General features: G+C 40.4%; 1 protein-coding gene across 2 annotated transcripts in view; it reads right to left on the bottom strand.

Moving 5' to 3' along the window:
* The window catches only part of CCDC14 (coiled-coil domain containing 14), a 53,678-nt gene extending 35,736 nt beyond the window's left edge, over positions 1 to 17,942 (bottom strand). For both annotated transcript variants that reach the window (XM_060198254.1, XM_016190725.2), the window contains exons 1-5: positions 17,660 to 17,942; positions 10,320 to 10,375; positions 9,639 to 9,711; positions 8,449 to 8,518; positions 8,235 to 8,357 (exon numbers count right to left, since the gene is read on the bottom strand). In XM_060198254.1, the coding sequence (XP_060054237.1) occupies positions 8,235 to 8,357; positions 8,449 to 8,518; positions 9,639 to 9,711; positions 10,320 to 10,375; positions 17,660 to 17,689 (352 nt within the window). In that variant the 5' untranslated portion in view covers positions 17,690 to 17,942. The remainder of the gene's footprint in view (positions 1 to 8,234; positions 8,358 to 8,448; positions 8,519 to 9,638; positions 9,712 to 10,319; positions 10,376 to 17,659) is intronic.
* Between the last annotated feature and the right edge of the window lie 4,385 nt (positions 17,943 to 22,327).

The raw sequence follows: 22,327 nt of genomic DNA, 5'->3' as shown, positions 1-22,327 counted from the left end.
CTAGTTTATTTCTTTACCAAGTCTATGAAACATTACTAACAATGCAGAAAATTTGTATTTAAGAGACAAAATCTTAAAGCAAATTAGCTAAGACAAGTTAAAAACCACAAATAGATGTAAAAGAAAAATTCTATTAGTATTATTACTATGCAGTTTTAAAATTTAAAACAATTTTAAAGTGAGCCTGTTACAACAAAAATACAAATAAAGTATATTTTCTTTTTTTATTTTTTATTTATAAAAAGGAAACATTGACTAAACCATAGAATAAGAGGGGTACAACTTCACACAATTCCCACCACCAGAACTCTGTATCCCATCCCCTCCTCTGATAGCTTTCCTATTCTTTAACCCTCTGGGAGTATGGGCCCAAGGTCATTATAGGGTGCAGAAGGTGGGAAGGTCTGGCTTCTGTAATTGCTTCCCCGATGAACACGGGCATTGACAGGTTGAGCCAGACTCCCAGGCTGTCTCTCTCATTCCCTAGTGGGGAAGGGCTCCGGGGAAGCATAGCTCCAGGAAACACTGGTGGGGTTGTCTGTCAAGGGAAGTCTGGTTGGCATCATGCTAGCATCTGGAACCTGGTAGTTGAAAAGAGTTAACATACAAAGCCAAACAAATTGTTGAACAATCGTGGACCTAAAGGCTGCAATAGTGTAGATGAAGAGTTGGGGGGCCCTTCATTTTGTAGATAGCTAGTAGGCATATTTTAGTTATATTCCCAAGAGCCTGTGGCTATACTAATGTTTTTTGTTTGTTTGTTTTGTTTTTTGTTTTTTTGTTTTGCCTGAGCCTGAAATCTGATATGCAGGTGGATCCTAATTATTGTCTGGGGAGGTGATGTCATGGCTGGCAGGATGACCAGAAATCTGTATCAGGGAAGAGAGTAGCTCCCAAATATGGGAAAGGTGTATAAACATTGTTGACTGTAAACCCCATCAATTTGATGTGATCTGGGGCCCATATTCATCATAGGAGCCTATGTGACCTCTGCATCCCTGTAGATCTGGTATTTTCTTTTTTTGAATGATTAGATTTGTTTTTATTTTTTGAAAACATAGGGAGAGAAAGAAGAAAGAGGAGGAATAAGAAGAAGAGAAGGAAAGGAGAAGGGGAAGAGGAGAGAAAGACAAACCAATCAGAGCACTGCTCAGCACTGGCTTATGGTGGTACCTGGGATTGAACTTGGGGCCTTGAAGCCTCAGGCATGAAAGTCTTTTGCATAACCATATGCTCTCTTTCCTGCCCATGAAGTATATTTTCTTGCTTTTATTCATTACCTCGAAGTACCCTAAATAAAAATCCTACCTAACAGATTATGATGGCAGTATGTCTAATTAATGTCAAATGATAAATAGAATTCATGAAAGGCATGCATTTATTTGTGTAGTACACTTAACTTTTTAAGTCCTTGGAGTATAGCTGTGGCGAAATCACTCTCACTTGGATGTAAAAGCATTGTTTGACAGGCAAAATAATTCCTGACACCCAAATATAGGACAAGCATCTCCCACAGGTAAGAGCTACTGGATGCAGATTATAATTGGAAATATGTAAAAGAACACCTGGCCTTGATGGGAGCAATCAATGATCAAAGTATTCTGTCTATGATTTATTTCACCAATGTGAGGGCAGCAAAATGTTACTAGAAATAAAGTCATGTGACTACAGTATTTACAATTATCAAATGTATAAAGCTGGATACTTAAAAAATGTTTTTCTGGGAGTTGGGTGGTAGTGCAGCGGGTTAAGTGCATGTGATATAAAGCTCCCCACCTGCAGGGGAGTCGCTTCACAGGCAGTGAAGCAGGTCTGCAGGTGTCTATCTTTCTCTCCCCCTCTGTGTCTTCCCTTTCTCTCTCCATTTCTCTCTGTCCTACCTAACAGTGATGACATCAGTAACAACTACAACAACAATAAAAAAAAAAAGGGCAACAAAAGGGAAAATAAATAAATAAATATGTTTTTAAAAAAGTGTTTTTTCAAGTGGAACTCTATGGATGGTAAGGCACTGATTTGGTCTCTCACACACTCGTAAATAAATAAATTTTAAAACTTAGAGAAATTGGATCAGGGAAGTGATTCACTGGCAGAGTGCCTGTGTGAGTGAGGTCCTTGGTTCAACTGCCAGTACCATATTTCAAAAGAAAGTTTTTAAGATGTGAGAAGCCCATTCTAATAAATTCAGTTCATATTTAGAACTGCTTCTCTGCACCCTCAGACTCAGTATGTGTTAGGTGGGTGGATCTGATCCCGCAGACTCTTTAATTATTAGGCAGGTTCCAGAGAGGAGTACCTAAGGAGGTCACATCTCAGAAAAGACTTAAAATAGTAAAATAACGTACATTAAAATTAAGATGACATATATTAGTTAATACACTATAATGGATTCCTTAAAGTTCTATTTATGATTATCTCACTTACGGAAGAAAAGAGAACTGTGAGTGGTTTTGTATTGTTGAGCGCTATAACAGTAAAAGCCTTATATTGACTAACTGGTATCATACACACACAGATGATTCTTTCCATACTGCTATAGTCTGATAAACTGAAAAAGCACAGCAACATTGAATAAAAAAGAAAGATGCTATTTGCTTTAATGAATCAACTCAATAAAAACTAACTTCTATGACTGGGGAGACAGCATAATGGTCATGCAAAAGATTCTCATGCCTGAGGCGCTGAGGCTCCAGGTTCAGTCCCAGCACCACCATAAGCCAGAGCTAAACAGTGCTCTACAGTCTCTCTCATTCTTGGGGTTGGCCAGTGGCACACCTGATAAAGCAAACATGCTACCATGCACAAGGACCTGGGTTCAAGTGCTCAGCCTCCACCTTAGTAGTAAAGTAGTACTACAGGCTTCTTTCTTCTGTCCCCCACCAATCCCAATTCCTCTTTGTCTCTATCAATAATTTTTTTTTTTTTAAAAAAGAACTAATTTCTAATACTGCAATCCTAAAGGAGACTGTCCTAAGGAAAGCCCCTTTTTTCTGATGATAAAAGTGTAAGGGAAAGGATAAAACTGTATCCTGAGTACAGACCAAAACTGCTAACCTGACTCTAGTCCAAATAAGGTTAATGCTAAATACTAGGATGTAAAGATATTTCTCATTTGCTCCTCTAAAGCCTTTCTCTATTAATCTCCATCCTGCCCTTCTTGGTATGATGATCTATTTGCATTACATTATTGAGAGATTCCTTCCTGGATCTCTTCAGCTCATATGTGTCCTGCCAAGTCTATCAAGAAAGTAAGGTGTTGACCTAAGCTTTACAATCGTATTTATAGAAAACAATTTTGAAGGATAAGGTAATGTTTCCCTCTGATACAAGTATAAGCTACTAAAGAGATGGACTTACTAACCTCAATATTGCTCAGCTGAAACCTACTGGACACAAAGCTTCCACTGAATCCATTGCATCACTCCCAATGGGAACTGGACATGAAGGAAAATCAACACAAATATACTGATGTTGTGCTATAAGTGTTGAAGTCCTTTATCTGAACACCCAGGAAATATGTGGTCCCCATGACAAAGTGAGGCAGAGTTAATACTTTGTAAGAATAAAAGACAAACCCCAAAGTGAAATACATTGAGTGAAATACACTGAGCTCCAGTTGTGTCTGGTCCAATGAGAGTCTTGGCGTATCAAGAAAAGGAAGCATGAAGCGTGGAGTACTAATTCCCAGCTCCCTCAATAGCTCTAGTCTGGGCTAGCTTTGACTCTGAGTCCTAGTATCCTGTCCCTCTCTACATCATTTATTTCATTTATAGCTCCTCTGCTTCTGCTGTTCCTAGCTTGATCCCTTGTAGTTTCTCTATAACTCACTCACATCTTTGTAATAAATCCCTTTATAAATAAACTTCAAATTATTGTAATTTTAGTGCTTTAATTATTTCCTGTTGTCAGGAACAATTAAATTATCAATTAAATAATCAGTTAAACAGGATTTAACAAGTTGCTGCATGACAGCATTGTCAGCCATTTACATTCCAAGTGAGATGTTTGAGAAGAGTAGCTTAGACAAGAAATAACCTGCCTTGAGAAAAAAAGGAGGAAATTGGAAAAATAGGCAGTTTCCTTGTCCAATGGGCTCCAGTAACTATAAGAGTATAAATTAGGGAGTAGCACACATTTGCTTAAAAGGCTGGAAAGTAGATATGTTAGATTCTGTAGGCCAAGGCCTATCACAACTACATCTATTCCTGACATAGTGACCTACTTGTTTATGACCAACTCTAGTATTGTAGCTTATGTATGAGAACTTTGGTCATGGAAAATGGCAGTTTAGTGGCTCAGTTTCTAGCATCTCATCTTGCATCATCTCTCTGTTTCAATGGGTCAGTGTACACTATACACATGGTTTTAATCCATATATTTACTTTACTGTGCAATTTATTTGCTCTTTTTATTACAGTACAATGTATAAAATACACTACTGAATAAACATTTTAAAAGATATTAAAATGTTATGAGTAAAGCAAAGGTGACATTAAATTACCTAAAAATGGTTGACAAACTCACTACCAGTTTAGTACATTATGTTTGAAAATATTGGTATGGGGAGGTTCCTTGTTTCTTGACAAATTTGTTTATGGACCAAGTCTCACTCAGTGAACACTACCTGTATTCAGTTTTGGCCATATAGTGCAACCACAGAGAATACATAAGTGGGGCACCTGGTGGTGGCGTACCCAGTTAAGCACACATAGTACTAAGCGGAAGGAACCGAACAAGGATCCAGGTTCTAGCCCCCATTCCCCACCTACTCCCCACCTGCAGGGGTGGAAGTTTCACAATTGGTGAAGCAAGTCTGCAGGTATCTATCTTTCCCCCCTCTCAATTTCTCTCTGTCCTATACAATAAACTGGAAATAAAGGCTACCAGGAGCAGTAGATTTGTAGTGCCAGCAGAGCCCCAGCCATAATCCCAGTGACAAAAAAAAAAAAAAAGAGTGAATACATAAATGAATTGATATGGCTGTGCTCCAATAAAACCTTATTTACAAAATGGATAAAACTAAATATTATTTATAAAATAAAACTGTCATACGCCCAGCCCTGATTTAAAACAATGTTGTCTAAGAGAAATATAATGTAATTCACATCTGCAATTAAAAATCTTTTAGTAGGGGGGGTCGGGCGGTGGCGCAGTGGGTTAAGCGCATGTGGCGCAAAGCACAGGGACCGGCGTAAGGATCCCGGTTCAAGCCCCCAGCTCCCCACCTGCAGGTGAGTTGCTTCACAGGCGGTGAAGCAGGTCTGCAGGTGTCTATCTTTCTCTCCCCTTCTCTGTCTTCCCCTCCTCTCTCCATTTCTCTCTGTCCTATCCAACAATGAATTGCGTCAACAAGGGCAATAATAACAACCACAACGAAGCTACACCAAGGGCAACAAAAGGGGGGAAAAATGGCCTCCAGGAGCGGTGGATTCATGGTGCAGGCACCAAGCCCAGCAATAACCCTGGAGGAGGAAAAAGAAAAAAAAAAAAATCTTTTAGCAGGGATATTTCATTCACTAAGTTGCAGACACTACCACAATGCCATCCTGACTTCTCTGGGCAGATGACCTCACCAATGTGTCTCTGGAACCTCACCTCCCCAGAGCTCTATCCCACTAGAGAAAGACAGAAATAGGCTGGGATATGGATCGACCTGCCAATGTCCACTCAGTGGAGAAGCAGTTACATAGAGAAGCCAGACCTTCTACCTTCTGTACCTCATGAAGAATTTTGGTCCATAATCCCAGAGGGATATAAAATAGGAAACCTCCCAATAGAGGGGACGGGATATAGAACTCTGGTGGGAACTGGAAGTCGGGCTGTAGCACAGCGGGTTAAGGAATGGTGGCACAAAGCGCAAGGACCGGCGTAAGGATCCGGGTTCAAGCCCTGGCTCCCCACCTGCAGGGGAGTTGCTTCACAAGTGGTAAAGCAGGTCTGCAGATGTGTCTAGGTTTCTCTCCCCGTCTTCCCCTTCCTCTCTCCATTTCTCTCTGTCCTATCCAACAATGATGACAATGATAATAACTACAAGAATAAAAATCAAGGGCAACAAAAAGAGATAAATAAATATTAAAAAAACAAACAAAAAAAAAGAAATGTAAAAAAAAACGAACTCTGGTGGGAATTATACCCTTCTTATCCTACAATCTTGTTAAGAATTATTAAATCACTAATAAAAAGTAAAAATAAAAAGGTAAAATTATTTTATATGGTTTTATTAATATCAGTATGTCCAAATATTTTTTAAATTTATGTTTTGCTAGTACAGAGAGCAAATGAGGGAACGGGAGATAGAGAGTGGAAGAGAGGGGTCAGGCAGTAGCACAGAGGGTTAAATGCACATGGCACGAAGCACAAGGACCAGCGTAAGGATTCTGCTTCAAGCCCCCACCTGTGGGGGGGGGGGGTTTCCGCCTCACAAGCGGTGAAGCAGGTCTGCAGGTGTCTATCTTTCTCTCCCCCTGTCTTCCCTTCCTCTCTTGATTTCTCTCTGCCCTATCCAATAGCAACAATAATAATAACCACAAAAATGATAAGGACAACAAAAGGGAACATAAATAAATAAATATTTTTAAAAAAAAAGAGTGGAAGAGACACTTGAAGATTTGTTTGCTCATGAAGCCCCCCCCCCTTGCAAGTAGGGCATGGAGGCTTGAACCCAAATTGTATTTTAATATGTGTGCTCATTCAGATGCACCACCACCCAGCCCCTATGTCCAAAATATTATTATTAGAACATAATTAATACAAATGTTTGGATTTTTTGTATTGTTTTGTTTTTTAGTGGTTTTATTTTTTTATATAAGAGAAGGTAACAGAGAAACTAGAGCAGAGCACCAGAAAGAGAATGAGAGAGAACCAAAGTAACACTCTGACACATGTAATGCCAGGGATACAACTCAGCACCTTATGATTTTGAGTCCAACACTGTCGACTGCACCAATGTGTTAATATTTCTTTCTTTCTTTTAAAAAAAGTATAGCCACAGGCCCTTTGGAATATAACTAAAATATGCCTACTAGCTATCTACAAAACAGAGATCCCCCCCCCCCAACACTTCATCTGCACTATTCCAGCCTTTAAGTTCATGATTGATCAACAATTTATTTGGCCTTGTATGATAACTCTCTTTTCAGCTACCAGGTTCCAGATGCTAGCAGGATGCCAACCAGACTTCCCTTGACAGACAACCCCACCAGTGTTTCCTGGAGCTCTGCTTCCCCAGAGCCCCACCCTACTAGGGAAAGAGAGAGACAGCCTGGGAGTATAAATCGACCTGTCAATGCCCATTTTCAGCGGGGAAGCAATTACTGAAGCCAGACCTTCCACTTTCTGCATCCCACAATGACCTTGGGTCCATATTCCCAGAGGGTTAAAGAATAGGAAAGCTATCAGGGGAGGTGATGGGATATGGAGTTCTGGTGGTGGGGAATTGTACCCCTCTTATCCTCTGGTCTTGTCAGTGTTTCCATTTTATAAAAAAAAAAAAAATTAAAGACTCATTATCTGTAAATATATACATGAAACAAAACCAATTTGTGACTAGCTTTGGCAAAAAAGTGACTGAAAGAACAAAGATAAGGGGGGCCAGGCAGTAGCGCAGTGGGTTAAGCACATATGGCGCGAAGCACAAGGACCAGCATAAGGATCCCGGTTCAAACCCCCGACTCCCCATTTTGCAAGTGATGAAGCAGGTCTTCAGGTATCTATCTTTCTCAACTCTCTCTGTCTTCCCCTCCTCTCTCGATTTCTCTCTGTTCTATCCAACAACAATGACAGCAATAACAACAACAATAATAATAATAACAACAACAATGATAAACAAGGGCAACACAAAGGGTGAAAATAGCCTCCAGGAGCAGCAGGTTCATAGTACAGGCACTGAACCCCAGCAATAACCCTGGAGGCAAAAATAGAACAAAATAATAAAATATTAAAAGAAGAAGAAGAAGAAGGAGGAGGAGGAGGAGGAGAAGAAGAAGAAGAAGGAGGAGGAAAAGAACTCATATCCTAAGTGTCATTCTGAGTTTTTCTATAAAGCTCAGTCACTTTTTCTACTTTTCTTCTTGGAACAGTAATAGTAAACAAAGTAACTATTAGAAGGTCAATATGAAAAGGGACACACTAGTTCATACACATCTGAATAACCAATATAGCACTAGTGCAATCTCACCTTGCAAATGTACTGAAACTATTAAAGATTATATTTAAATAAGAGAAAAAGCACTCACACATTTCTTTCCGGACTACTAATGGTACAGTAAGTTTCTCATGTCCTTTCTTCTTAGTTCCATATCGTCTGTCTTCTAAATGTCTGTGAATACATTTGTTTTCTGAATATGCTATTTCTGAACCTATTAATAATTAAAACAAAAGCTCATTAGCATTAAGAGAACTACTTAATTGATGAAAGGTGTTCATCAAAGAAGCATTAAGAAATAAAACCTGAATCTTCATTTCTCATAATGTCCCGCAGCAAAGAAGCACAACCATCAAGCCCTTGTATAGTTTCAGTCTGTAAGGAAAAAATCATTTAGTGTTTTGTACATAAAATTTTTGTGCAGGTGACAAATACTATATTTCAACATTTTTGATTTAGAATCAATTAGAAATGTTTTAAAGCGGGAGTCGGACAGTAGGACAGTGGGTTAAGCACAGGTGGTGCAAAGTGCAAGGACCAGCGTAAAGATCCCAGTGCAGCCCCCAGATCTCCACCAGCAGGGGAGTCACTTCACAGGCATTGAAGCAGGTCTACAGGTGTCTATCTTTCTCTCCCCCTCTGTCTTCCCCTCCTCTCTCCATTTCTCTCTGTCCTATCCAACAACGACAATATCAATAACAATAATAAACTACAACAATAAAACAACAAGGGTGGGAGGGAGGCGGTAGTGCAGTGGGTTAAGCGCACGTGGTCACATGGCACAAAGCGCAAGAACCAGCATAAGGATTCCGGTTCGAGCCCCCAGCTCCCCACCTGCAGGGAGGTCGCTTCACAGGCGGTGAAGCAGGTTTGCAGGTGTCTATCTTTCTCTGCCCCTCTCTGTCTTCTCCTCCTCTCTCCATTTCTCACTGTCCTAACAATGACAATGTCAATAACAATAACTATACAACACCAATGAAAAACAAGGGCAACAAAAGGGGAAATAAATTTAAAGAAAATAAAAAAAAAAAAAAACAAGGGCAACAAAAGGGAATAAATATAAAAAAATTAAATAAAAAATAAATGTTTTAAAGCAAAAATGCCCTCACATATCTTTAGAGTATTTAGTACTTTTTCTTTCTTCCTTTCTTTCTTTCTTCCTTTTTTTTTTTTTCTTTCTTTTTATACCAGAGCATTGCTCAACTCTGGTTTATGGCGATATGGGGAGTTGAACCTGTGACTTAGGAGCCTCAGGCATGAAAGCCTCTTTGCATAACTACCCCACCCCATACTTTTTCTTTCAGTGTTTACTCCAATAGCTCATTTAACCTGAAGACTGATTTAAATAGAATATATAGTACCTGTGCAATTTTTTTAAATTTGTGGTTTAATATTGTTTTACAGAATTATCAGATTTCAGGTGTATTTTCATACCCACACATCACCAAGGTTCTGTGCCATCCTTCAATCCCCAATAACTACAATTTCCTCTTACCTGGCTTTCTGAATCAGAATGGACAGGACAGGCAGAATCAGGATTAATATGTGAAATCTTTCTTAAGTGGGTCCTAGAAAATAAGTTGATGGAACATTTTTTACAAATAACACAAGCTATATATTACATATATGTGTGTTTAAACTCATCTAGACTTTAAATTAGAAAAAAAAAATCTATGAAGGATTTGAGAAAGCCACTGGGTGCCAAAATTTAAATTTATAATAACTGAATTCATATAAAACTTTCAGATGTGAAAATACTAATAGAGAAATACATTTTTTAGGAGATGCATGTTGAAGTTTCCTGGGGTGGTGCACTACAATGTCAATAGCTTATTTTCAAAATAAATACTAAATATAACTAATAGGGAAATATTAACAACTGGTATATCTAGGATATATATGAGTTTTTGTTTTCTCAGGAATTGAAATATTTCAAAAGTTAGAGGAACAAACAAAAATTTCCCAAATTATCTGAGTAGCAACTTTCTTACCAACACGTTATATACCTTCTATGAGTTTTCAGAAAACTTTTTGAAGACCAGATTTTAAAAAACTAAAATCTTCAGCATGTGTAGACATGGAAAGTTATTCCACTGAGCTTGTGAAATTTAGTCTAGCTCAAAGGGCTAAAGTGCCTTTGATTTCCTAAAGTTGCAAACTTCTTTTAAGTACTTACCCTTTCTTTCCATTTGTTAATTTAGTAGGTCTTGTGTGCTTTCCTGAAGATAACACCTATGATAAAATGTACCATGTTACAGTAGATGTACAAATAATTTTTTCTATTATATCCTCATTCTTTTAGTATCACTTTATTAAGGAAACGTAGAGGGGCCAGGTGGTAGAACACCTGGTTAAGTGTATACATTATAATGTACAAGGACCCAAGTTCAAGTCCCTGGTCCCCATATGCAGGGGAAAGCTTCACAAGTGATGAAGAAGTACTGCAGGTGTCTCTGTCTCTCTCCCTTTCTATCTCCCCCCTCCTCTCAATTTCTGTTTCTATCCAATAATGAATTTTTTTAAATGTTGATTTACAAGATTTTTGTCACAGGGATACATTTCCACATTTCACCTTCCACTTCACTTCCCACCAAACCATCTCTTTCCACTACAGAATATTAAATTCTTCAGTACATCCTTTAACCCCTTTTGAGTCTCATTATTCCATCCTGACAAAAACTGAAATGCTTCCTGTTTTACTTGTGTTAGCATACATTATGCTAAAAGTACCATTTTGGCCATTTCCTGAGTATACAATTTTGTAACACTGAATAAATTCACACTGATGTTTAATCATCACCACCACCAATCACCCAAGCTTTGTCATCATTCCAATTCTGGCCAAAAATCAGAACACAAACACACAGAATTTGCAAGTAAGAGGTCTCAGGTTCAATACATGGCATCACTAATAGTAAGAGATAGCAGTACTGTCGATAAAAACAAGTAATACCCTTCTCTCCCTTGCTCTTGGCAATACCCTTCTACTTTGACCCTACAAACCTGCCTGACTACTCAAGGAAGTTCTTTATAAAGTGAAATCATAATCATGCAGTATTTTTCCTTTTGCAACTGGCTTATTTCTCTTAGCATAGTTTCTTCAAAGTTTAGCCATGTGCCAAAACTGCCACCCTATTAAGGCTGAGTAATATTCCACTGTACCACATATTAATTTTTAAGTGATCTATTTCCTGAAAACTCACAAGTACAATGAGTTATTACAAATTATTCTATATAAAATATGAGTAATCAACACATTTATTCCTTATGTCTACATATACTAAAATATGAGATTTTAATTCAGAAGTAGGCTGCTATACTAAAGTTGGGCTAAATAAAAGACTTAAACATATTCTGTACTCCTCACATTGTTCAACACAGATGCTAATTCAAGATACAGAGCTGAGCTCCTAACCTTATTTCTGTAACTCTAATTCTATTTAAGCACATTCTTTAGAATGCTCAATAAGATGAGTAGATGAAATTTCTACTATTCCTCTTTACCTACATCCCTTTCTCTAGCCACAAATCACACTTGCCTAGATTGACTTGAGTCTAAGTAAGGTACTCAAGAGTTCACACTTGCAGTAATTAACTGTTTCAATGTTATCTCAATCCCTGAGGTGAAGCACAGTGTCTGTTAAACCTTCTTATATTATTTATATTCCCTGCAGGCTATGGGACCCTGAGGGCTTTTTAACTTTAAGTAGACTTTTTAACTTAATCACTTTGTGGTGACCAAGAGATAAAACAACCTGGGGGGAGAGGGGGTAGATAGCACAGTGGTTATACAAAGAGACTCCCACAGCCCTGAGGGTTCAACATCCTGGGCTCAATCCCCACTCCACCACCAGCCAGAGCTAAACCAAGCAGCACTCTGTGGCCCTGTGATTCAGAATAAATCCTGATTTCTGAAAGAATTATTTACCCTTTTTTCCTTATTTATCAGAAGAACGATGTGAAAAGGCTCCTACTATATAGCCACACCTCCGGACCACCAGGAATATATTTTCTCTTGAGTTACCCAGCCAATTCTCTGCCCCCATGTCAGTATAAGGCTTCCCGGCTATTGTTCCAACCCTTGAGGCCCAACCACAACAAAGACCCACAGTTGTAAATTAGTGAGGTTTAGGCGATCTTCTCCCTTCAGCAGTCATTTTTGTTGATAAAACTCAGACTGGAGGTGGTGCATCAATTGGCAACTGCCAGTCTCGCTCACAGGTAGGTATGGGCTTTCAGCTCCAGTAATCTCTCATTGAGCCCCTCTCTGTCCATGACCCACACATGTATGCACTCATCCCTGGCTTGGAGGTTTCCTGAAGTAATCCTAATCTTATCTTGTTGCTTTCTCTGGTGCTATTCCTAGTTGATCCCTTTCTCTCTCAATTTTTTTTTCTCCCTCCAGGGTTATTGCTGTGGCTCAGTACCTGCACTACAAATCCACTGTTTTTGGAGGCCATTTTTTTTCCATTGTGTTGTTGCTATTATTGCTGTTGGATAGGACAGAGAGAAACTAAGAAAAGAAGGGAAGACAGGGAGTAGAAGAGAAAGACACCTGCAGACCTGCTTTACCACCTGTGAAGCAACCCCCCTGCAGGTGGTGAGCTGAGGGATCGAACCTGTGTCTTATTCCACTGCATTACTGCCAGGCTCCCCTCAGTTGCTATTTTTAAATGTGTATAGCAAAGTTGAGAATAACACAGGTGGGCTACTATTTGTGAAGACAATACACAGTTGCCTTTATACGCATCTGTTATCTTGAAAGTTACTTGAGAAACAGTTCATAGTAGCTGCCACAGAGAGAAACTGAGAAGGAATGGTGGCGGAGGGAGGGCAAGGCAGGAGTAGAATAAGAAGAGAAACTTTCCATGTAGTACTTTATCACTTTAACATTAGCTAAATATAATCTTTATTCAGAATATTTTAAAGACTTGAGTTAAATTCCTTACTCTGTCATTTTGTGCTTTTGGTATAGTCGCTATTGACAGTTATGAGTTTTCTTGACATGTATATGTTTCATTGCAAAACAGCTTTGAGTAGTAACTATTACATATATTATATGTAAATATATATGAATAAATATATATATCACTCTATCATAAGCATACTACTGAAAATACACTTTAAAACTGAATTGAGGAGTCTGGGAGGTGGTATGATGAGAGACTGCATGTCTTTCATGCGTAAAGACCTGGGTTCACTCCCTGTCACTGCTCTCTCTCAAAAAACAAAACAAGAAACCTGAGTTGACAGCTTTACTTCTCCATAAGATACATTAGAATATGGTGCAATAGAGAAGCCGCACTGAAAAGCATTTTAGGAAATAAGACCCTATGGAATATAGCTCTATTGACCCCTGCATGACACTTTCAGGGATTTTTCCTTCAGTGTAGTGATACTGGTGTGAACCACAATGAAAACCCAAACCATGGTGCAGCTGAACCCAAAAACAGCTCCTGAAATTTATATCTTTCAAAAAATATGTATACTGTCTGTAAGGTTGTATATAGCCATTTCTCAAAATATATATATGTATATATGAGTTCATATCTAAGAAAATTTAATTTGGGGGCCGAGTGGTGATACATCTGGTTGAGTGCACATGTCGCAACGCACAAGGACCCAGGTTCGAGCCCCCAGTCACCACCCGTAGGGGTGTTGTAATTTAACTTTAAAAAAGGGGCTGGGAGGAGGTCCGGCAGTATCACAGCGGGTTGAGCGCACCTGGCGCAAAGCCCAAGGACCGGAATAAGGATCCCAGTTCAAGCTCCAGGCTCCTTACCTGCAGGGCAGTCGCTTCACAGGCGGTGAAGCAGGTCTGCAGGTGTCTATCTTTCTCTCCCCCTCTCTGTCTTCCCCTTCTCTCTCCATTTCTCTCTGTCCTATCCAACAACAAACGACATCAACAATAACAATAATAACCACAACAAGGCTACAACAAGGGCAACAAAAGAGGGAAAAATGGCCTCCAGGAGCAGTGGATTCTTGGTGCAGGCACTGAGCCCCAGCAATAACCTTGGAGGCAAAGAAAAAGGGAGGGGGGTTGGGACTTGGGGACTGCTGCTGGTGTAAAAGGATTCACAGTGGGGAGCTGGGAACTGGTTTAAACAATAAAAGGTTTATTAGGGTGAAACAGGTAAAAGGCAAATAAGCATTTATAATCAAGGGTTAAGAGTACACCAGGTCCATAAAATCTAAGTATAAAAAACTTCCCAGGTGAGCTATCTTGCTAGCCCCAGGTCATTTTTATATGAACTATTAGTCCCAATGACTAGGTTTAATTTTAATTAATTAATTTCCTTTTGTTGCCCTTGTTATAGGGCAACAAAATATTAATATATAATATTGTTATATTATTGTTATTATTGATGTCATCACTATTGGATAGGACAAAGAGAAATGGAGAGAGGAGGGGAAGACAGAGAGGGGGAAAGAAAGATAGACACCTGCAGACCTGCTTCACCGCTTGTGAAGCGACTCCCCTGCAGCTGAGGAGCTGGGGGCTCGGAACAGGGATTCTTATGCCTGTCTTTTGGCTTTGTGCCACCTGCACTTAACCCGCTGTGCTATACCACCTGACTCCAGATGTTTAATTTTAAATCATGCACTTTCACTTTTAAACCACAGTCTGGGAAAAAAAAAGATTATAGTATATCCTTGAAGATAATATAACATGGTCTTGATTTGCTTCAATTTTCTTTTCACAATTAAAAAACAAATCTAAAACAAATGTTCCTGTGTATTGAAAATAGCCTTTTCATATTCTGGATTAAAAGTTTAATTGCTTGGTGAAAGACTATTTAGTTGTTTAGTAGCCATTGTTGTAACTGCCAAATTTTCTCCAAAAGGCAAGCCCCAAATTAAAATGCATGAGAAAAAGTTTATCTCATTTATTTCCACCGAGCATTATTAAACTTTTTTCTCTGCTGAGAATACCAATAACTCCTGCTTTTTTTAAATTGGAGGTTGACTGGGTTGTGGTGCACATGGTTAAGTGCACATATTACCATACAAGGACCCAGGTTCAAGGCCCCTCACCCCACCTGGAGGGAGCCTGTTTCTCCTCTCTCTCTCCATCCCCCCTCAATTTCTGTCCTATCTGATAAAAATAGATAGGAAAAAAAAAAAAAAAGGCCTCCAGGACTGGTGGATTCGTAGTGCTGGCACCAAGCCCCAGGAATAACCCTGATGACAAAAGAAATAAAAATAAAATAAAATTCAAGGGAGTCGGGCAGTAGCGTAGCAGGTTAAGCACAAGTGGCCTGAAATGCAAGGACTGGCATAAGGATCCCTGTTTGAGCCCCCTTCTCCCCATGTGCAGGGGAGTTGCTTCACAAGCAGTGAAGCAGGTCTGCAAGTATCTATCTTTCCCACCTCCTCTCTGTCTTCCCCTCCTCTCTCCATTTCTCTGTGTCCTATCCAACAATGACGACATCAACAATAATAACTACAACAACAACAAAAAAGGGGCAACAAAAGGGAAAATAAATAAAAAATAAAAAACAAAAAAATAATTAAATAAAATTTGAGGTAAAAAGGGAAAGACTTCTAATCAAAATAAATTCAAGAGATTTTCACTTTTATAGTAAAAAATAGCATGTTTTGTATCCATCAGTATAGAAGCAACACACCAAGAAGAGAAAGTGGCTGTAACAACTTCTTCCTGGAGAACTTGTATAAACAGGTTGTGCATTTAGCATATCATATCATCCCTCTTTACTATGTGTTATTTTGGGCTAGTATATATATTTTTCTGGGGTTGGGGGGAGGCTGGGAATGCTAAAAAGTTTGCCATGTAAGTTAATAATGTCTATTTATTATTATTCACTTTATGTCATTTCTTACAGATTTTACAGGCACACAGAATTTTATGCTTATCATATAGATAAAGGAAAGGAGGCTAAGTATTTTTAAAGTAGTCTACTTTTATCAGCTACCAACACTGTGACAGAACTAGTATTTTCAATATTTTTCATATCTTATTTATTTGGATAGAAGACAGAGAGAAATCGACAGAGGAATTGGGGAGATAGGGAGAGAAACTCCTGAAGCAATGCTTCACCACTTACGAACCTTTCCCCCTGCAGATGGGGACCCAAGGGAACCTCTCCTCCTGTAGGTGGGGACCCAAGGCTTAAACTTGGTCCTTGTACATTGTAGGGTGTGCTCTACCAAGTGTGCCACCGCGCGGCACCTAAGATTGGTATTTTAATCTGTAAATGGAAGTGACTCTAAAACTGTTTCTCTCCCCTATGCTAATTGCACATATTTTGAGTTTATGCAACATAAAAGAAAAATCTTTATGGTGGGATTGGTCTGGATGTTCTCATGAAGTTTTGAGTGAGGCCTTGGAAAAAAAAAGAGTGCAGCATTTACATTGATTGGGAAGACTGCATTGTAGATTAGTTGATAATGGACCAAAGGCAAAATAGATCTATTTAAGGAGAAAGACTACACTTTAAGTAAGAATATGTGATGTGCAAATGAACACCAAGTGCTATCTTAGGCATTGAAGATGTGAAGATAAATCGCATAGATGCCTCGAGCCTGAAAAATAGTTCAATAAAGATTAGCACAGGGTTCCTAAAAGGGGTACCAAGGGGCACCCAAACAGAGGAATGTGAGAGTTCTAAGCAAGGCTCGCAGAGGTGGTCCCTGAGGTGCGGGAAAAGCGACCAATAACCAATGAACAGATGTGAAAGAAGTCAGAAACAGAAGGATGAATATGGGATGATCTCACTCTCAGGCAGAAGTTGAAAAACAAGATCAGAAACGAAAACACAAGTAGAACCTGAAATGGAATTGGCATATCGCACCAAAGTAAAAGACTCTGGGGTGAATACAGGTCCATGAAGGATGATAAATGACATAGTGGGGGTTGTATTGTTAAATGGGAAACTGGGGGATGTGATGCATGAACAAACTATTGTATTTACTGTTGAATGTAAAACATTAATTCCCCAATAAAGAAATAAATTTAAAAAAGAAAAGAAAGTATAAAGAGCTCATATAATAGCATAAGAAAGTGAGGAATGCACTGGCCAGGCCGAAAAACTGGCTTTGTGGACAGGCCCAAGAACTGAAATTGTATCTCGTAAAAGAGTTTCAGAAAAAGGAGCGATTTAGTTGCAACAGAGGAGCTGTGCATTCGTGAAAATAAAGGGAAAAGCGCTATTAAGACTTCTCTCTCTAACCAGCAGTTGAGTTATCAGCAGTTGCAATGGAAGAGCCGAAAACCTGGACTTGCGCGAGGCGGGGCTCCCTCACCAGGCGCCCAAGCCCACCCGCGCCTGGACCCACAGCCAAGTCGGGGATCTCGAGGACAACGGTTTAGACAAACCATCACAGAGGGCGGGGCGGCTGTGCTCAGATGTTCCAATCACCTCCTTTCCTAGCACTTTAATGTCAACACATTAACTTTTGTTTATTATTATGATTTTCAAACAGGCCTGCGCTTCTCCTGGCTAAGTCCCTCTCCACCCTCGGAGCGGATACCTCCAGCTCCACAGCCCTCACCTGGCCCGGGCGAGCTCCGGACCGGACCATCTCTCGCAGCTTCAGCAAAGTCGGGTCGGAGGAAGCAAGACCACACGGTAAAAAAAAATTAACTGCCGCGGGCTCCAGTTGCCCCGGGCCCGCCCCCCAGCTTCCGCTTCCGGCGCGGAGCCCGCCACAGGTCCCGCCGCAGTGTGAGGCGAGCCGCCTAGACAGCTACAGTCTCCTAGCCGAGTGCCTTCGGCTTGCGCAATAGGCCCCGGCTCCGGGGTCCGTCACACTGGGGAAGGTGGGCGAAGCTCCAGGAAGGAGCCTCAGGCGGGTGGTGGGGCGGCGTTGGGGCGGGGCGGGGCGGGGCGGGGCGGGGCTAGACCCGGCCAGGGGACTGGGAGCGACACTGAGGGGCCTGACTGGGCGAAACTAAGTTAGAGCACACATTTTACCGAGGGTGCGGGCAGGTTTGAGCGCTGGGGGGTCCAGATAGCGCTTTCTTTCGCATTCTCCATCTTAAAAGAGAAAATGTATATCCACCGAGAGAGAAGGGATTAATGCAGGCAGTTGTAGCCCTGGTGACCAAAATAAATAAATAAGTAAGTAAACAAATGGCCTTCTGGTGAAAGCGATTAAGGGCTCTCCACAGACTGCGGGAAATGGGAAGTACAAAGGAAGGACCTAGGATAGAGGGTGGGTAGGTTTCTAAAACTGCATTCAGATTTTGGGGTTTTGCTCCTCCATTTTGGTTTTGAATTTGTGTTCCTCATAACCTATTACAACGAGAAGGCAGTCTGATTATCGTGGAGGACTTCTGATAACTATTTGAAAATGACTCTGGTCCACAGCCTCAGAAAAGGGCTCGCTAGCTGGGAGCTGGGCTCTACCTCCAGGCATAGCCGTCTGCTCTTCAGCCTAGGTGATTATTGTTAGTGAGCAAGCATGACAGACTCCATCTTGTTTTCCACATAAGCAATTCTTAAATCCCCTCACCCCCTCACATGGAAACCTGTACATAGCAAAAGGTATTGATTAACAATGTAAGAACCTGTCCTTTGCCCTTCTTCCAGTTAATGGCTTTGAAAGTGACTGGGATCCATGTGGATTCAGTCGGCTAGGAAGGATCGTCAGTTTCCCCAATGAATGGGTACTCACGGGATGCACCACGGGAAGGTTGATCCAGTGCATCCCGTCCTTTGCCCTGTCTTCTGGTACTAGGAACATGCCATTCAGAGGATTTGCTTTTAAGGATTTGCTTTTCCCTTGCCACCACACTTATCACTAGGACATTGTGACTGTAGGTGATTCTACTGCTCCTGGCCATTTTTCTCTTTCTTTTCTGTTCTCTTTTTTGATAGTAGAGAGTAATAGAAAACTGCAGCAATGCTCCACGCATCATGAAGCTTCTCCTTTGCAATGAGAACCAAGGGCTTGAACCCCAGTCCAAATTTACGGTAAAGTGTGTGCTATACCTCATGTGGTACTACCATCTGGGTCTTATTAAAAAAAATGTTTTTTTCCGGAAGGCGGGCGGTAGTGCAGTGCGTTACACATGGCGCAAAGCCCAAGGACCTAAGTGAGGATCCCAGTTTGAGCTCCTAGCTCCCCACCTGCAGGGAGGGTCACTTCACAGGCCGGTGAAGCATTTCTGCAGGTGTCTATCTTTATCTCCCCTCTCTGTCTTCCCCTCTTCTCTCGATTGCTCTCTGTCCTATACAATAACAACAACAGCAATGGCAATAATAACAATAATGGGCAACAAAATTGGGGAAATGGCCTCCAGGAGTAGTGGATTCATAGTGCAAGCACCGAGCCGCAGCCATAATCCTGGAGGCAGAAAAAAAAAATTTTTTTTCCTCAAACTTTTAGACCTCCAAATGACAGAGTTTAATGATATCTCAAGTTACACAAGAAATAAAATTACCACATTCTAGCAAACCATTTCCAAATGGCCAGATCCCTCCAGGAAACAGCTGTGTGAACTACTCAGCCACTGGTAGTACTGGTTGCAACCCTTCGCCACATCTTCACCAACACTTCTCATTTCCTATTTTGTTGTAGACCATTCTCATGGATGTGAGATGGACTCTCAATGGGTTTTAATTTGCATTTCTTTAATGATAAGTGAAGTGGAGCTTATCTTCATATGTCTGTGGACCATGTGTATCTCTTCTTTAGAAAACTGTCTTGGGGGCATGGTAGTGGCACAATGGGTTAAGTGCACATATTAGAAGCACAAGGACCCATGTAAGGATCCTGGGTTGAGCCCCCCGCTCCCTACCAGCAGGGGTGTTGCTTCACATGCGATGAAGCAACTTTACAGGTGTCTATCTTTCTCTCTCCCTCTCTGTCCCCCCCCCCCAACTTCTCTCTGCCTTATCCAAAAAATTGAAAAATTGGCCACAGGAGCAGTGGATTTATAGTGCAGGGACTGAGCCCCAGCAATAACCCTGGAGGCAAAATAGAGAAAGAAAGAGAAAAAAAGAAAGAAAGAAAGAAAAGAAAGGAAGAGAGGAAAAAAAGGAAAAGAAAACAGTCTTCAAGTCAGGCAGTAGCCCAGTGGGTTAAGCAGACTTAGTGCAAAGTGCAAGGACTGGTGTAAGGATCTTGGCTCAAGCCCCCAGCTCCCCACCTTCAGGGGAGTTGCTTCACAAGTAGTGAAGCAAGTTTGCAGGTATCTTTCTCTCCTCCTCTCTGTCTTACCCTCCTCTCTCCATTTCTCTCTGTCCTATCCAACAACAATGACATCAACAATAATAACTACAACAATAAAACAAGGGCAACAAAAGGGAATAAATAAATATTTTTTAAAAAGAAAGTAAACAATCTTCAGCTCTTTTACCCATTTTTAAAAAATTTTTTCCCTTTTGTTGTCCTTAGTTTTTTTATTGTTGTGGTGGCTATTATTGTTGTTGATGATGTCATCATTGTTGGATAGGACAGAGAGGAATGGAGAGAGGAGTGGAAGACAGAGAGGGAGAAAGATAGACATCTGCAGACCTGCTTCACTACCTGTGAAGCGACCCCCCTGCAGGTGGGGAGCTAGGGCTTGAACCAGGATCCTTATGCCAGTCCTTGTACTTTGTGCTACCTGCGCTTTAACCCACTGCACTACCGCCTGACTTCCCTTTTACCCATTTTTAATTGGGTTATTTTTGTTGTTACTGAGCTGTACAAGTTCCTGTTTTGTTTGTTTGTTTGGTTGGTTGGTTGGTTATTTTACCAGAGCACAGTTCAGCACTGGCTTATGGTACTGGGGGGGGGGGGATTGAACCTGAGACCTCGGAGGCTCAGGAATGAGTGTCTTTTGCATAGCCATTATGCTATCTCCACTGCAAGTTCTTTATAGATCTTTGATATCAATCCCTTTGGTCCATACTCTCAGAGGGATAAAGAACAGGGAACCTTCCAATTGAGAGGATGGGATACAGAACTCTGGTGGTGAGAAATGTTAGGAATTATAGCCCTCTTATCCCACAATCTTGTCGATCATTATTAAATCACTAATAATAATAAAAAAGAAGTTGAAAAATAAGAAAACACAAAGCAGGACTTGGACTGGGTTTGGTGTATGGCACCAAAGTAAAAGACTGGGGTGGGGGGGAGGGTCAGGTTCTGGAACATGATGGCAGAGGAAGACCTAGAGGAGGTTGAATTGTTATGGGGAAAATTGAGAAATTTTATACATGTATGAACTACTGTATTTTACTGTAAACCATTAATCCACCAATAAAGAAAAAAATAATTAGGTGTCCATATAGATGTCATTTTATTTCTGGACTCTCTGTTCCATTGATCTGCATGCTCATTTATGTTCCAATACCACAGTTTTAATTACCAGTGCTTTTTAATATAAACTGAAGTCAGGTGGAGTGATACTTATTTTTTATTTATTTTCTTTCAGGTTTTCTTTCACTTTTTGTAGTCTTTTATGAATCTACATGAATTTTTATATTATTCATTAGAATTTTGGTAGGCATTGCACTGAATCTATACATTTATTTTAGTAGAATGGGCATTTTAATATTCCTCTGATCCATGAACAAGATACATTCTTCCATTTATTTATTTTGAAGTGTTTTTTGGGGGGGGTAATCTCACTTTTCTTATTACATTAGTTTCAAGGTATTTTATCTTTTTTGGTTCAGTTATTTCTTTCTTTTTAATTGCCACCAGTGTTCTTACTAGGGTTCAGATCCTGCACTATAAATCCACCACTCCTAGTGGCCTTATTTTCCCTTTCTATTTTTTTGTGTGAGAAGACAAAAATTGAGAAGGGAGGAGGAAATAGGGAGAAGGATAAACACCTGCAGACCTACTTTACCACTCATGAAGTGCCTCTCCTGCAAGTGGGGAATGGGAATCCAGCCAGGATCATTGAGTATATAATATGTTCACTCAATGGATGCACCACTGTCTGTCCTCTCCAGTCACCCCCACCCTTCTTTTTTTTTTTTTTTAACTAGAGCTCTGCTCAGCTCTGGCTTATTGTGGTGTTAGGACTGAACCTGGGGCTTTTGGTGCCTCAGGCATGAAGTGCTTTTTGCATAGCCATCATACTGTTTCCCCAACCCCTTTGATTAATTCTAAATGTTCTCACCACTACTGTTCAACATAGTCCTGGAAGTCCTTGCCAGTAAAACCAGTTAAGAAAGAAATATTAAATGAATCCAAACTGGAAAGGAAGAGGTTAAGCTA

This window comes from Erinaceus europaeus, chromosome 9 (assembly GCF_950295315.1).
Source record: "Erinaceus europaeus chromosome 9, mEriEur2.1, whole genome shotgun sequence".
Classification (NCBI taxonomy): domain Eukaryota; kingdom Metazoa; phylum Chordata; class Mammalia; order Eulipotyphla; family Erinaceidae; genus Erinaceus; species Erinaceus europaeus.
The sequence above is the reverse complement of the archived record's forward strand: the minus strand, read 5'-3'. Positions and strand labels throughout refer to the sequence as shown.